The sequence below is a fragment of the Rhincodon typus genome, chromosome 31 (assembly GCF_021869965.1).
Source record: "Rhincodon typus isolate 14 chromosome 31, sRhiTyp1.1, whole genome shotgun sequence".
Classification (NCBI taxonomy): domain Eukaryota; kingdom Metazoa; phylum Chordata; class Chondrichthyes; order Orectolobiformes; family Rhincodontidae; genus Rhincodon; species Rhincodon typus.
This window is the reverse complement of record NC_063362.1, coordinates 10,496,607-10,512,319: the sequence shown is the minus strand read 5'-3', so window position 1 is coordinate 10,512,319 and position 15,713 is coordinate 10,496,607. Positions and strand designations below refer to the sequence as shown.

General features: G+C 39.2%; 1 protein-coding gene across 2 annotated transcripts in view; it reads right to left on the bottom strand.

The window, feature by feature from the left end:
- acot7 (acyl-CoA thioesterase 7) overlaps positions 1-15,713 on the bottom strand; it is a 237,685-nt gene that overhangs the window by 130,555 nt on the left and 91,417 nt on the right. For both annotated transcript variants that reach the window (XM_048615117.1, XM_048615118.1), the window contains exon 6: positions 7,905-7,991. In XM_048615117.1, coding sequence (XP_048471074.1) covers positions 7,905-7,991 — 87 coding nt within the window. The remainder of the gene's footprint in view (positions 1-7,904; positions 7,992-15,713) is intronic.

Here is a 15,713-nt window from a genome sequence, read left to right as displayed (position 1 = left end):
GAAAATTCTGCATGCCTTCCTTGTGGAGCCTTTAATGATAAGTATTTTATTGCAAATAAATAAAATGGAAGTGAACCGGCACCAACTATTTACGTACGTTACACAACGAGGAAAATGCACACTTGTTGTAACATTTGTTACGATGATTTTTCAGGAGAAATGCTTTGGCCCTGTGCCCCAGTGAATATATTTCCAGATCCTTGCTCTTGACTTCCTGTCCATCATGGCCTCATTCCATAGAAATAGTCTCCAGTATTTTGTCTAAGCCTGCAATCTCTGCTTCTCTGTCACCATTACTTGCCGCCCACTCTCTCTGATAGAAGCTGAATTTTTAGCCAGTATGTCACTGATGCCTGGGAATCTCCCATTCTCCTAGGACTTCAAAACCCTGGAACTCCAAATCTTTCCCATCCTCCCATTTACCCTTATGACCTCCAGACTTTTAAAGCTTGGTGCTGCCTAATCACTAGAGTAATCTTGTTGGCTTCCATCCGAATTTTTTTTAATATTTAATGTTTCCCTTTGCTATGGGGCTCCTAGATTTCTTAAAAAGGAAAATAATCAAAGTTTTGCAATTACAGTGGCAAAATAAATTTTGAAACACTGGAGGTGAATATATCAATTGACAAATGTAGAAGTAGATTTTTCTGGCCCAATGTCTGGTTCCTATTCTGAGAACAAGTAAATCAGGGAGAAAGAGCACACCAATGGGAGACAGTCACCCTCATTTTCCCACCTGTGAGTATATTTGAGGAAGCAGTGGCATAGAAGTAACGTCACTGGATTAGTAAACCAGATTAATGCTCTGGGCGCATGGGTTTGAATCCCACCATAGCAGATGGTGTTATTTGAATTCAATAAAATTTAGAATTAAAAGCTGGTCTAATGGTGACCACATAACCATTGTTGATTGTCATAAAAACTCACCAGGTTCACTAAGGAAGGAAATTTGCTCTCTTTACCTTGTTTTGACTACATGTGATTCCAGATCCGTAGCAGTGGGGTTGACTCTTAATTGCTCATTGAAATGGCCATTCAGTTCAAGGGTAAATAGGTATGAGCTATAAATGCCAGCCCTTTCCCCTTTCTTGTCTGATTATTCCTGTTTATGGAATCTAAAATACATAATAACCTAGGGGCAGAGATAGGAATTTCAACTTGTACTAATTCTTATTAAAAGGCTTGGGAAGTGTTTGGAAAACTTCTGCTTTCCGTGAATTACATGTATGAGTTTTTCTCATTTTAAATCTCATTTATCAGCAATTGATTGCAACCTTTTTGAGAGAAGGTTGAGAGATGGATCTAGATGTTCAATGTTTTGAAGAATTTAAAGAGGTTAATAAACATTATTTCCATGTATTGTTGAATTCTTAAAATGGAAGCAAAATTTAGGATTAGGACTGGAAGGACAGATTAGAAGGCATTGATTTCATGCAATGAGTTAGTGCATTTCTCGTCCCAATATCATAAATGGTGTCAGTCACAGTATTATGGAACAGTAACCTAAACATTTGAACAAATATATCACAGATTACAGGGGAATGCATCAGGAATAGGATTCAGAGCTACAACAGGATCATTTATTAGCATGGAGACAGTATTTATAGAGAACATCTGATTCTCTAATTATGATGCAGAATTGAGCAGTAAGAGTTTTTCCAGGCAGCTGCTAATAGCTCAGTACTGTAAAATATTTCCTATCTATGGCAATCCACTGCTTACCAGAAAAGTGCTCTCTGGGTGGAATCTTCCTGACCCCTTGATTGATGTGGGCATTGGCGAAAAAGTTGAGAAAATAGTGTGAGATTAGCAGTACTAAGATTCTCCAGGTCAACAGTAAAATGTCCAATTCTCCAAATGTTGCACAGCAAGATGAGAATTGCACTAGTAAGTGGCGACAGGCCCATTTATATCCATGTGCATATATATCATTATTGCCTAATCTCGCCTCACTTATATGCAGTTATCAATTCCCCTACATTCTGGACAGAAACTAGACAATGACATTCCTGACGTGAAAGTCGTGAATAGATTCCTGGAAATTCCAGATTGCCACTTGCTCTTCTGCCCCTCCATCTTGAATATTCATCATCTCCATCTCAGGCACACTTTACAGGCAGTGAGCACACATACCATCCTCCTCTACGGACAGTGGCATTGGCCACAAGGGAGTGGAAATGTTGATGGACATTGTACTACTTAAATTTCTCACCTGCACCATGTGCCACCATCATGCATAGCACTCTGCATGTTCACCAACCGGATGGCTTGTTTCAAATTCTATGGGAAGTAGTCTTCAATCAAATCAAGGAAAACCCCTTCAGTCAGGGGGTTCTGTGCGCTGAGTCAAGGGCAATCCAATATCAACCTAGGGGCATGGACATAATCAGTCAGCTGCTCAGGGCTGTCAGGAGATCTGAACCTCTACAGCCCAGTATGTCAGTGTAACTAGACAAAGGAGTGTAGTAAGTCAGCTGCACAGAGTTGATTTCAGGGGTCAGGTAAGTTAGCAGTCAGGACGATCTGTCCAGATCAGTCAAGAAGTGGACCACAGTCAGTCTAGGCGGTCCATCTGCCAGAATTAAAGCGAAGGGGGGAAGGTTTATCGGGGCTATTGCTGAGGGGGGTTAGTTGGGGAACTCAAGTACTGAATTAGGGGGATTCCAGATGCAGACATTGTTATTGTATAACAGGCATCTGGTGGGGGCTGGGGCGGAGCATTGTATGGAGTAAAGGTTTGCAATGCACATAGTACGCAAGTGCCTAAGACTCAGGCAGAATGCAGTGCTAGGAGGTGTGCTTGACCTTCAATACATAGGTGTGTGCATAATGACCATTGCCCTTTGAAGGTTCTCACATTGCACAAACTTGCAGCCCCCTGACCCACATCGAAGCACTCACCCCATCCATTATGGTGTAGTTGCTGCCATCTTCATTTCCACTGCACACTTCTGAGTTGCAAGGTAACTGGGAGTGCTCCACAAACAGGCTCTGCCTTTTCATGTAGGTGAACCCATAAACAGAAATATGGTCCTCAAGGTAGCTCTCCCCTTCAACACTATAGGCTTTGTATCTCCCCAAGTTCCCACACATGACTCTGCATCTCCTTACCTTTCCTCCCTAGCTATATCAAGCTGACATGCCAATGGTAGTACAATGTTCTCTCCCTGAAGGCGAGGTGTTGCTGACTGCCAACACCCTTCCCACGGGATACCTGTCCCTCCCATGCTGGACTGTACTCCCTCCTTACATATTGAGTTGCCCCCTTTAAGTATCATCCCCCTCACCACCCCCAAATTCCAGCTTTCCGACTCCAATTACCATAATTAGGTTCCCCAGCCACCTTTCCATAGCACTGGTCCTGATAACCGCTTCACCCCTTGATTTTTAATTAACAGGCTGTCCAGACTGACCATGGCCTACCCTTTTAGCGACTCAGCTGACAAGTGTAAGCCATGAGGACCATACCCCTGACTATGTTGCTACTGACAGTTGCCTCCCTGGACTTCAGTGTGGACTACAACCCTTGGACTTTGAGACACAGCCACTTGCTTGCATCACATGTAGTGTGTTGGCTATGTACGCTGCTGGAACATGGTGCAGGTGTGAGATGGACATACCAATGAACTGTACAGCAACATGCCTACCCCCTTGACCGATGATTGCTGAGCAACATGGCAAGTTATCTGGCTTCATGTCTGCACTAGAAGGCAAGGCTCGGCAAGGCTCTGCAGCAGTTCTGTCTGAGGGAGCAAAGCATGAAAGCACAAGGCAAGGATTCAAAGGTGGGAGCAAAATGAATGAACACTATGAGAGCAAGCCAGTAGCCCAGAGATGCAGTCTGGTCCAATCCATGAGCTGTATGCCTGTCCCTGATGCAAAATATATTTGCAACAATGTTGTTATGAAAATTGTTGGTGCACCTCAGAGTGCAATATTTCAGTGCAAAAACATACAGAATATGGACTCGAGATGTCCAATGGTGGTGTGGTGAAGTTCATACTTCTTAGAAGCCAGTGTATACGAATGTTGGGCACAGACAACTGCTGCTCATGAAGCAAAAGCTGAAATGTTAGTGCCCAGTTTCCAAGGTGGCGGTGTAGAGGAGTAGGTCATGTGGCTCTCTGAGCAGACTGTCAAAGTCATTTGGCAGAGTGCCTCATCAGAAGAACTTTCCAACAAGCACCAAGACATCGCTTGGCTGGTTGTGAGAAGATCTCACTACCTGTGAGATCCTTCTTGTATGTCCTGTCCATCTGTGTCATCGCACACTGCTCTCAAAGCAGGTGTGGTGGGTGGGTGTTGGTAAAAGTCTGTCACACATCTCCTGCTGGAATGTGCCTTTGCAATGGAAGTCTGGAGAAAGATGCAGTTGTTTTTAATCAAGGTTTGGCCCTAGCAGGTCCATGACGAGGACTCCCTGCTCTACTAGCTGTTCCTGGCACACACACACAGACAAATATCGACTACACCTTGAGGACCATAAGCTCAGTAAAAGATGCTCTTTGGTCTGCCCAAAATTAGTTGGTCCTCCAGAACAAGGAGTTGATCCCAACTGACTGTTGCAGACTGGAACACTCCAAGGTCCAGGACTATGTGCTGTGGGATACACTAAAGCTTGGGGCAGCTGCTGCTAAGGTGCAGTGGAGAAAGACCACCGTCTGAGGTCTTCCTGTTAAAGTTAAATGGGAGTCTGTTTAGATGTAGTTAAACTCCAATGTTTGTTTGTTTTCTTGATATACTGTTGTACAGAACTGAACATCGTTTGCGAGTATGTGCGTGCGCCATATATATAAAAAGATTTTTTACGAATAAAGCATATTTTGAAATTAGAAAAAGAGTTGGAGTCGCCAGTACCTGCCCAGACTTTCATATTGGGAAATCTCATCTTCTAGTTTCTATCCGATGTATGATAAAATAAGAACCATTATATTAATAAGTCAAGATTCAGTGTTAATGAGGGTGATAACAAGCAATAATTTCCATTAATAAGCATTTCTCTACTCTCTAGTGAGAATCTTGTCTCAGTTCCTGGGACTTTGGAAGAAAACATGAGGAAGGCTTCACCAGACTTATCACGCGATTCTCTCAGATTTTGTACCAGAGCCCATGTCATTGAGGTCCCAATAAAATTCCATCCTTTAACTCTTTCTAAAGATGCTGGCAGACCTGCTGAATAGATCCAGCACTTTTTGCTTTTATTTCAGATTTCCAGTATTTTATTTTTCTTCTGGAAAGGTTCTTTCATTCTTTGATTTTCTTTTTAATTAGATGTTATTACAGTCAAGTTATATTTCTATATTAGACCACTGCAGTGAAATTAATGTTTGGGTGTATTGCTTTGTATTTCAAAAGCTACTGTACTGGAACAGCAGGGGCCACAACTTCAAATCGATTGAGAGTCTTGAGGCCTTCAGAAACCTATGTTATAGGGTGATAAAGCAGCATTTCCGATCAATAGCTCTTCCAGGATATCACAAATCTGAATTAAGGATTTCCATACCACGAATCAAACCGATAGATCTTTTATTTAAAAAGCCATCATTCAATTTTCTCATGAGGCTATTCTTTTCTCTTAGAAAATGGGAGGGTGCTTTCAACAAAACATATTTCTCATTAAGATTGTCCACTCACTCGAAGGTTTTTTTCTCTTTAAACATTTATTGTAAATATCCTCCCAATGATTTTTAATCGATCGGGTTCAGCTGCTCAATTGTGGCCACAGTGATGTTACACAGGCAAAATATCAATCTGTTAGTCTGATCAGTAACATGAGATACCATCCAACAATTCCATGGAAACTGGTGTTGGTGCTTTTTCCATGCTTCTGTGAAGAAACTAACAGCCTGATTTATGTGGAGCCATAGGTGTTAAGTCTCTTTCAAGTTTAGGCAACTAACTTTCCAGAGACAGAAAAGCTCAGATATATATCATCAGTGTATTGTGGAAGTTACAACAGGTTCCTTAGACTTTAAGTAAATCTATCAACACTGTCTGAAATTCGCTGAGGCACCTGATGTCAACTTGCATCTAAACAATATACAAAAGCTGCTGGTAACCTCTGTGACATCATCACTCTGATTAATGCATTCATAACCAATCATTTTACCTGAAAATCCACTAGCTTGATAAACTGGTCACAATAGCGTATATAGTCATAACAGCCATTCAAGTTCGTCCTTTCTAATAAAGCAGTATATTTCTTCTTATTATACAGGGGACCACACCTTTTTTCTCATTTTCACGACTATAAACTAAAATGGAAGCTGGATTTCTATACAGCTTAAGTAGTGCAAGAAATCTGCAGCTTGAAAATAAAGTGCTACATATTTTTCATAGTGTTCCAGGCAATGCAGCTTTTTGAAGCACTGGAGAAAGAAATTTGAGGGAAGCAACAACAAATGTCTTTTGAGTTAAGGAAATTCTACCTGATGAAAGCCCTCAGATTGGTTGAATTGCAGAGTATTAAGAAGTTGTAAATGTCTGGGCAGCAGAGAGAGAAAAATATCCAGAGCTGCAGATTGAATGCATTCTTCTCTCCTTTTTCTCCACGTGGACAAAAAGACAGTAAAAGCCAACAAACCTAAAAGCAAGAATTCTAACAAGAAAAGACCTAGATCCAAAGGATCAATTATTGAAATGAAGAATAACCATAGCTTTACAGATGACAGTAAATCAAAAGAAATCAAGAAAAGACTGCGTGAAACAATTTAACCTATGCTTGAAATCTGAACGTTTGATCTTCAGAATTCTCTACATTCTTTTTCCATCCATGGTTCCATTCTTTGTCAACCATTTGTCTATCTTAAATATGAATGAACATATATGTATAAAATGTTTTTGAAGCAATATAGTTCAATTGCAGAGTAATAGATCAAGAACACTTTTTTTTTCTCTGCCTTTTGTTAAAGTTAAGTGTGTTCCAATAAATAGATGGTAGCCATGATGTGGAGGTGGCGGTGTTGGACTGGGGTGGACAAAGTCAGAAGTCACATGACACCAGGTTAGATTCCAACAAGTTTATTTGAAATCACAAGCTTTTGGAGCATAGCCCCTTCGTCAGGTGAAGTCTGACGAAGGGGCCACACTCCAAAAGCTTGTGATTTCAAATAAACCTGTTGGACTATAACTTGGAGTCGTGTGACTTTTGACTTTGGCAATAAATAAAGGTATTTTCTGTTAAAAATGAAATCTGGTTGATTTTTTTTCTTGAATAGCAGTCAGTCAGGCAAATTAGTCACTTTGGTGGTCAAATTATGACTTTATGCATTTTGGATTATGGAGCAGTAAGGCACAATTATCAGCGCACTCCAGTTCATTTACAACAATTAGCCATATTTACAATTGTGATTGTGGTGATACTGTGTGCTGTACAAATGCAATTACTTGAGCACTTCAGTCATTTTCTTTAAGCTCAAAGCCAAATTTACTCCCTCTGGAAAAGGAATGCTCTGCATTCTGCACAATTACGAGTATATTTTCCGGAACTCCGCTCTTCAGTCCTTGGTAGAAACACAGATTAGGTGATTCCATGTGAAGGTGAGCATACCTGACTTGCAGCTTTTGTTTTTAGCAATTGATACCCCACATCAGAAGCAGAGCCTCTGAAAATTACTGGAATTTGCAGTAATGATTTCACTGCGCAATAAAGCTAAATAAATTCTTGCTCCTCTATTACAGGTTACAACACGAAACAAAATGCTGATCTAATGGAAATTCTACAAGTTAAAGCGATGTCTCAATGCAAGATGATGTGATTAGATCTCTGGTAGAATCCTTCCAGTTGTCCATACATGTACAGATAAAATATTATATTTTCTACATTTACCCCTTAAGTGCTGAAGAGGTAGTTATCAAGCAGCATAGCCACTGAGCTCAGATTATCAGATGCAGTGGTACATTACCTCCTTGAACGAATTTATGGAGGGCACAATCAGATGGTCCCACAAGGTGAATCAGACTAGATTGGCTGTATCCTACAGTATATGGCTCTGCAATAGAAGAAAGTAAAAGAAAAATACTTAGTCATTGATACTGAAACAGAAGCACAATCTTTTAACAGTTTGAGCAAAAATAGTTTGAAAAAAAATTGTCAATCAGCAAGGTGACCTCTAATTCATTTTACACCAACAGTGCTATCATATCACAATCTGCCTGTCAATTCATCAATTGAAGACACTCTTCAGTAGAGTTCTATCCTGATGGAGAGAAATGGAATCAAGTGCAACAAATTGCATTTATGTAGCACCTTTAACCTAATGAAATACATTTCACAAGTGTTTAAATGAGACAAAAGTTGGCAAAATTGGAGATATTTCAGGTGCAGGATGGGATAAATAATCCAGCATACTTGTGTTGCTATCAGCTGTACATTGGCACTCTTGTTCCATTTCTTGGCTCTATCCTCAAGTTCTTTATTAAAGGAACAGATTTCAAAAAAGGTATCGCTTAAATTGTGAATTTTTCAGCTTTAGTAGTCAGTGATGGTTGAAACATTCCATGTTTCTTTGGGATAAAAATATTACTTTTAACTATCACTTTGGGCATCCAATACCAATCCTAAATTTGTGCACTTGTTATGAATTTATTGACTGGTGGTATACATTTCCACATTTTTGCCTTCCTGTGTTTCTGTCACCCTTTGTATTGAAACATCAGTGTAAACATAGAATTCCAACTCTCAAACTCCTGTTATTTAGAGGATAATTCTCAATTTTGTCATCTAAAGGGAGAGCTGGTGGAACCGATCAATCTCCCATCTATTATACAACTTGTCTGATTTTTGTCCTATTGAAATGAAGCTTCTGATCAAAATAATGAATCATCCATTCCAAAGGGTAGCAAAGTTGAATATTAAGGCTTTATTGTTGTGCTTCTCTGACATACCCATTTTAAATTCATATCAAAACAAATGGCTAAATGAGTAAATGTACTGACCAGTGAGATATTGAATCAAGAAACCAGAGAGGGACAAGGTTCAATTCTCCATTGGAGCTGTGCTAGTTGACATCTGGCAGTTCTGAGGAAGGGTCACCAGGTCTGAAACGTTAACTCTGATTTTTTTTCACAGATGCTGCCAGACCTGCTGAGCTTTTCCAGCAACTTCTGTTTTTGTTCCTGATTTACAGCTTCCACAGTTCTTTTGGTTTTTATTGTGATATTTTGCTTGGTGGTCAAGGCGCAGGAGTGGTAGCAGAGGCTGTAGAGGGAACTCAGACGGCACTCAATTCAGTTGTTATTGTTAGAAATCCATGACTTGCATGAGGGTGAGGGAAAGAAAATGTGGATACAGCTGGCTGGGCACATTCCTTAACTTACATACATTTATTTTTTGCTTTTGCCCACAACCCATAATTCCAATTAAGAGACAACAAGGTGCAGGGCTGGATGAACACATCAGAAGGGTCTAGGCCCGAAACGTCAGCCTCTCTGCTCCTATGATGCTGCTTGGCCTGCTGTGTTCATCCAGCCCTGCACCTTGTTATCTCGGATTCTCCAGCATCTGCAGTTCCTACTATCCATAATTCCAATTATCCAGCCATCCAGTTCCTGTTAACTTAAATGTTCTTATAAGAGCATATCTAAGGGAAAAAGGAATGTAGCTCACGAACACACAGTTTGAGGAAAAACTGGGTAGAAAATAGATATAATTCCTTCAATTTTGTTTTGATTAATCTTCATTGCCCTTCCTTATCATTTACTATCAATCAGCACCTGTCCTATCTCGTTCTACCACAATACTAGTTGGGAACATACTGAGATTTAAAATGCTAATACTGTTAACTATCAATCTTCTTTATGAGAAAATCAAATTTGAATTTATGTATTAGACTAATGTTTTTTTAATAGGTTTTAAGTGAAATTAAATTATCTCTTACATTATCTGCAATGGCTCTAAACTTCTAGGCCTGGTCCCAAATTAAGTTAGATTCCAGATGGTTAAATGCCAAAATAGAAACAGACAAACTAATTCAGGTTATCATAAGAGAGTATATTCTGCTCCTTGTAGTCAAGAGTGAGGTCATCTACAAATAGCTGATCAAGGCCTGAAATGTTAGAATATTATCTAAAAGGATTTGATATGAAAAGTGAAATACTGAATCCATTCAGAGTGTGTTTATTGTACGATTACAATGATCTTCTTCAGACTTAAGTCTCCCTCACTAGAGTCACAGTCAAATCTAGCAAAAAAAAGCAAAATGCTATAGAAATTCAGCAGGTCTGGAAGCATTTGTCGAGAAAGAAACAGACTTAATGTTTCAAGTTCAATATGACTCTTCCTCAGGACAGAAAATATACTTAAAATCTAGCAATACTTGATGTTGGATGCTACTAAAAAGATTAGCCTGGCTTCATGGGCCACTCATGTTCACTCACGGAGTTCTGTGGGTCTAATACAAGTAAACAAACCATGCACATATTTGTGGATCTGGCAATTCAAAACTGGAGCACTGTGACTGGTGGACTTAGCATTTAAGTCTGCAATGAGAGAGTAGTCCTTTCCATCCTACCAGAGCTATAGATTCAAAACAATTAAGGTGCCTAGCAGAATGAGTGGAGTTTCAGGCAGCAATCTTACAAATATGGACTTTAGTAAGGCCTTTGACAAGGTCCCACATGGCAGGCTAGTCATGAAAGTTAGGTCGCATGGGATCCAGGGAGAGCTAGCTGATTGGATTCAAAATTGGCTCGATGGTAGGAAGCAGAGGTTTAAGGTTGAAGGTTGTTTTTCAGACTAAAGGCCTGTGACTAGTGGTTTGCCACAGGGGCCGGTGCTAGAGCCTTTGTTATTTGTTGTTTACATAAATGATCTGGATGTGAATGTACAAACCACGATTAGTAGTTTGCAAATGATACAAAATTAGGAGGTATCATTGTGAGCGAAGAAGGTAATCAAAAATCACAGAGGGTTCTTGATCAGATCGGGAAGTGGATTGAGGATTGGCAAATGCAATTTAATACAGATAAGTGTGAGGTGTTGCACTTTGGAATGTCAAACTAAGGTAGGACTTATACAGTAAATGGTAAGGTCTTGACGAGTATTGTAAAATAGTGAGACCTAGGAGTACAAGTACATAGTTCGTTGAAAGTGGCGTCACAGGTGGACAGGGTGGTGAAGAAGGCATTTAGCATGCTAGCCTTCATCGGTCGAGGCACTGAGTATAGGAGTTGGGACATTGTGTTGCAGTTGTATAAGTCGTTGGTGAGGCCGCACTTGGAGTATTGTGTATAGTTTTGGTCACCGTGTTATAGGACAGACATAGTTAAACTGGATAGTGTGCAAAGAAAATTTACAAGGATGTTGCCAGGGCTAGTAGGCCTGAGTTATAGGGAGAGGTTAGCCAGGATAGGACTTTATTCCTTGGACTGTAGGAGAAAGAGGGGTGACCTCATTGAGGCGTATAAAATCATGAGGGGTATAGATAAGATGAATTCATATAGTCTTTTTCCCAGGGATAGCGAATTGAAAACTAGAAGGCTTAGGTTTAAGGTAAGAGGGGATAGATTTAAGAAGGACCTGAGGGGCAACTTCTTCACGCAGAGTGGTGCGTATATGGAATGGGCTGTTGGAGAAAGTGGTTGAAGCAGGTACAATAGCAACATTTAAGAAACATTTGGATAGGTACATGAATAAGAAGGGTTAAGGGGGATATGGACCAAATGCAGGCAATTGAAATGAGCTGAGTGGGCACCATTGTCAGCATGGACCAGTTTGGGCCAAAGGGCCTGTTTCCATGATGTATCACTCTATGACTAAATAAAAATTGAAGCTTCACGGACTGACCCTGCATAGGCTGGACAACCAGAGTTCTAGTGTCTGTTCTGCAGTGTAGAACCCTCTGTGCTATTAATGGCTTTTTTTTCCTGTTGTCTGAAATGGTTGGGTCAAAATGGGAATGGCCCATGGACCTTTACTGTGACTGCATTAAGGTGAGGTCAGGTGAGGGGTAAAATGAAAATAAAATGAGCCAACTCTTCCAGGAATATGATCTACAAGCCACTGTGCGTCAAGAGTCGAGAACAATTTAGCACAAAATGCCATCGTGATCAGAGGCCATGAATACATTGTGAATACATTATTCTAATAGAACAAACCACCATCAGCCATATGATACAGAATCTCTTATACAATGAGAAAATACTGCAATTCACAAAGAAATAAAACAAACAAAATGCTTCCAACTACGTAAGCCATAAAAAAAGACAAAGCATTGGGCACAAAGCTTTTGTAAGTGGAAATCCACAATCATCGCTTGCGAATTGCAAATGTCGATTGTTTCATTCTCCACAATAATATCAGGAGATCGTTATTTGACCAGTGGCCTGCCCAAAGTTAATATTAAGTGGAGTCAAGCCCATGTAGCTCTGTGGAGGAACTCATTAGTGTGACAAACCATCCAATATTCTTGGAATCAATCGCAAAGTCATTATTTCTATTTAAAGTATGAATAGTAGTTTAAACTATTGAAGTGTGCCAATGCCTTCCCCTGCCTCCCAGGTATTAATTTCTCTATACTCGGTCCACCGGGACTATACATCACTTGTTCTTCAGGACTATAGACCATTGTGTACAAGAGGGCAAATGGATGGGAAAATTCAATGTTCTGCTAATTGTACTCCTAATCATCAACTAAGAGTGCAGAAGATCCAAGAATGACTCTCCTACTTTGCACTGCCTAACCATTACTTCTTCATCTTAATTGTTTCAATAATGGTGGTGTCTTTCACATTGCCTGGCCCTTCACCTTGGTTTCTTAATAAGAGCTGCTACTGTTCCTATAGGAAAGCCAATGCTCTCCACTACCAGATATCAGCCTAATGGTCAAACATTCCTTGGTGGCTTCCATTACTGCTACAATTCCTGGCATAAATAACACCAATAACACAGTACATCAAAATTCTGAATGCCCTATGTTTTGTAGAGAAAAATAGCACATATTTTTTATGTCATTTCTCATTCAAAATTTGCAGCAGTATTCACCTATAAGATTGGTCCAGGATCTTGAATCTTGTGATGTAAATTGTCGATTAGCAGTACTTATACAAGGGAGGTTCAAAGAACTGTTAAGAGTAGAATGAGGCAAAGCTTACCTTTAGATTGTCGGTCTGCCAGGGGACGTAATAAAAGGAAAAAAGCAAACTAAAGTTAATGTAGTTCAAGGGAAATGAATCCCTTATGTGGTATTATCTTATGCTAGCTCAAAATTAAAAATACTTCACTTCCATGAATAAAACATTCATTCCATTTTGATCTAATTCAAATTAACTGTAAATGTGATAGAAAGCTCTCTGCACTTTGCATGCCCTATTATGTTTCAGTGGACTACAGTACAAAGGAATAAAAGTGGCTAGAAAGTATCAAAAATAACGAATGAATGTTTAACATATGCATATGGCATTTTTCTGCAAAATTAACAATGGGTTATTGCTAAAATAGCAGATAGCGAGAATACAGAGAAGGTACAACACAAACAGGAAATGTGGTCCAACCAATTCACGTTGCCATTTACAGTTCAACTCATATTTACCTACTCTATGTTCATTAAACCTAGCATTCAATTCCTTTCTTGATGGGAGCTAGACATTTCTTTGATATATCCAATATTTCTTCTAGCTACTTCTTCAGGTCTCCCTGTAAATTGTTCCTGTCTTCCATGTTAGCCAACTGTTACCTTGATACCAATTGTTGATATATAATACAGTAATTGGCTGTCAAAGTAATTCACATTATTAAATTCATGACAACTCTGAAACATGTGATAAGGCATTATATAAATTCAAGTCTTTTCTTTTTCCGAGAGAGGGAGAGAGAAAATTAGGAGCTGAGAGGGAAGAGGAAGTTTTGTGAATTCACACACATTTCCCAAGCCTGTGATTTTCATTTTTCCTTGTTTCTATTCACTAAGGGTCAATTTTCCAAGTTCACACTGCTACAAGGAGCACAACTGGTCAACTAAACTGAACAGAAAATTATCCATGTCAATCAACATGGCTCTCCTCAACAGCACAAGCACCAAAAAACTCTAGAATCTCCAACTTCAATTCAGTTCTATCTAGAACTTCCTCTTCTCTCTGACACATTTGAGCACAAGATATAGGTGATTTTTAAATGAAAAATAAATATTGCTGGTGTGAGTAATTAAAAACTACTTATTGTATTTCAGATGTAAATATACAATAGAACATTAAAATTTGTGAGGAAAGCAGTTAAATTTGTAACTGCTGCAGTCCAGAAAAATAGGAATATAAAGTAGCATTAGCAAATGTCATTAACAAATAACAGCCCCATTTGCACAAACCTGGCCTCTCGCAATGCTCAATACAAAGGGGTTTCAGGGAGTTTTATGTTTTATTCAGGAACATAATAGGGTCACAGCTCATATAGTTTGGAAATTATGCAGTGTGATATTGTCAAGCTAACATTTGTATCAAATCTTCACACCACTTATTTTATTGGAGGCATTATCACAAGTATAATAAATGAATAATACCTTTGTTAAAATTGTGAACAGAAGAATTTATTGTAAACACATGTGTTTGCAAACAATATTGCACAGGGAAATTTCAAGGTGCTTATTACCAGATCACATTACAGCTAACTTGTAAAGATGGATTTTATTTAGGGTGAGCTACAATGGCCTCATAATTTGTGAAGTCACACTTTTACCTTTCTGTGGTTCCAAAAACTTAGAAACCTTCCATTGAGTCCAAAACAGTCCTACAATTATTGGCCATGATACAGTCAACACAGAACAGGTCACAGAGACCTTCCTTACAATGACGTAGCACAGATAAAATCTACATGGAGTAACAGGACATGGTATGGTCTTGAGAAACTGGCCTTTGCCAGCTTTATGCTACTCATGCATCCATTTACAGTGGATGAAAATGCAAGATTTTAATGTAGTAAGCTAAGTATTGCTGTGGTGGAACCAGCGATTTAACAATGTGGCCATAAGCAATGACACAGGAATATACCGGAGATGGGTTAAGAGTGCTGTAGATAATTCAAAAACAGTGGAGAAATAGAATAACTGAAATCAAACAGTGGATATTGATTTTGGCTAGACCATCAAGAGAGGGATTTAGTGGTGAAAAAAAAATCATCACCATTGATAAAAGATATTCAAGACATTCAACCAAGTTTCAACAACAATTTCAAAGGGCCATTGATACAGAACTTAAAAAAGGAAATTATGATCACCTGAAGAACTGCAGACATTCAAGAAAGCTCAAGAAGCCTACAAGCACACTCACATACTATGTGAGAATAAGCACTAAATGTTGCCATGCCAAGGTCACTCTTAACAAATCTGTGACTAAATTTTAAAAGCTCTGATGTCTTTTGGACTGGAGTCATACATGCCATACAAGGGCATTGTTAACCACAAGTATTTCACAGTAAAGAGCAGCAAATAACTCAAACCATTCCAGACTGTAAATAGTAGTGAACCAAAAAGCACAATTAACTGAAAATAAGCAGCAGAACGCTGAGAAATCTCATGAGGATACATAAGAAGATTAAAGAGTGATCTAATTGAGGTGTTTAAGATGATTAAATGAATTGATAGAATAGATATAAATAAACTATTTCCTCTGGTGGGAGAGTCCAGAACAAAGGGGCATAACCTTAAAATTTGAGTGAGTTCATTATGGTTGATTTCAGGAAGTACTTCATCACACAAAAGGATAGTGGAAATCTGGAACTCTGC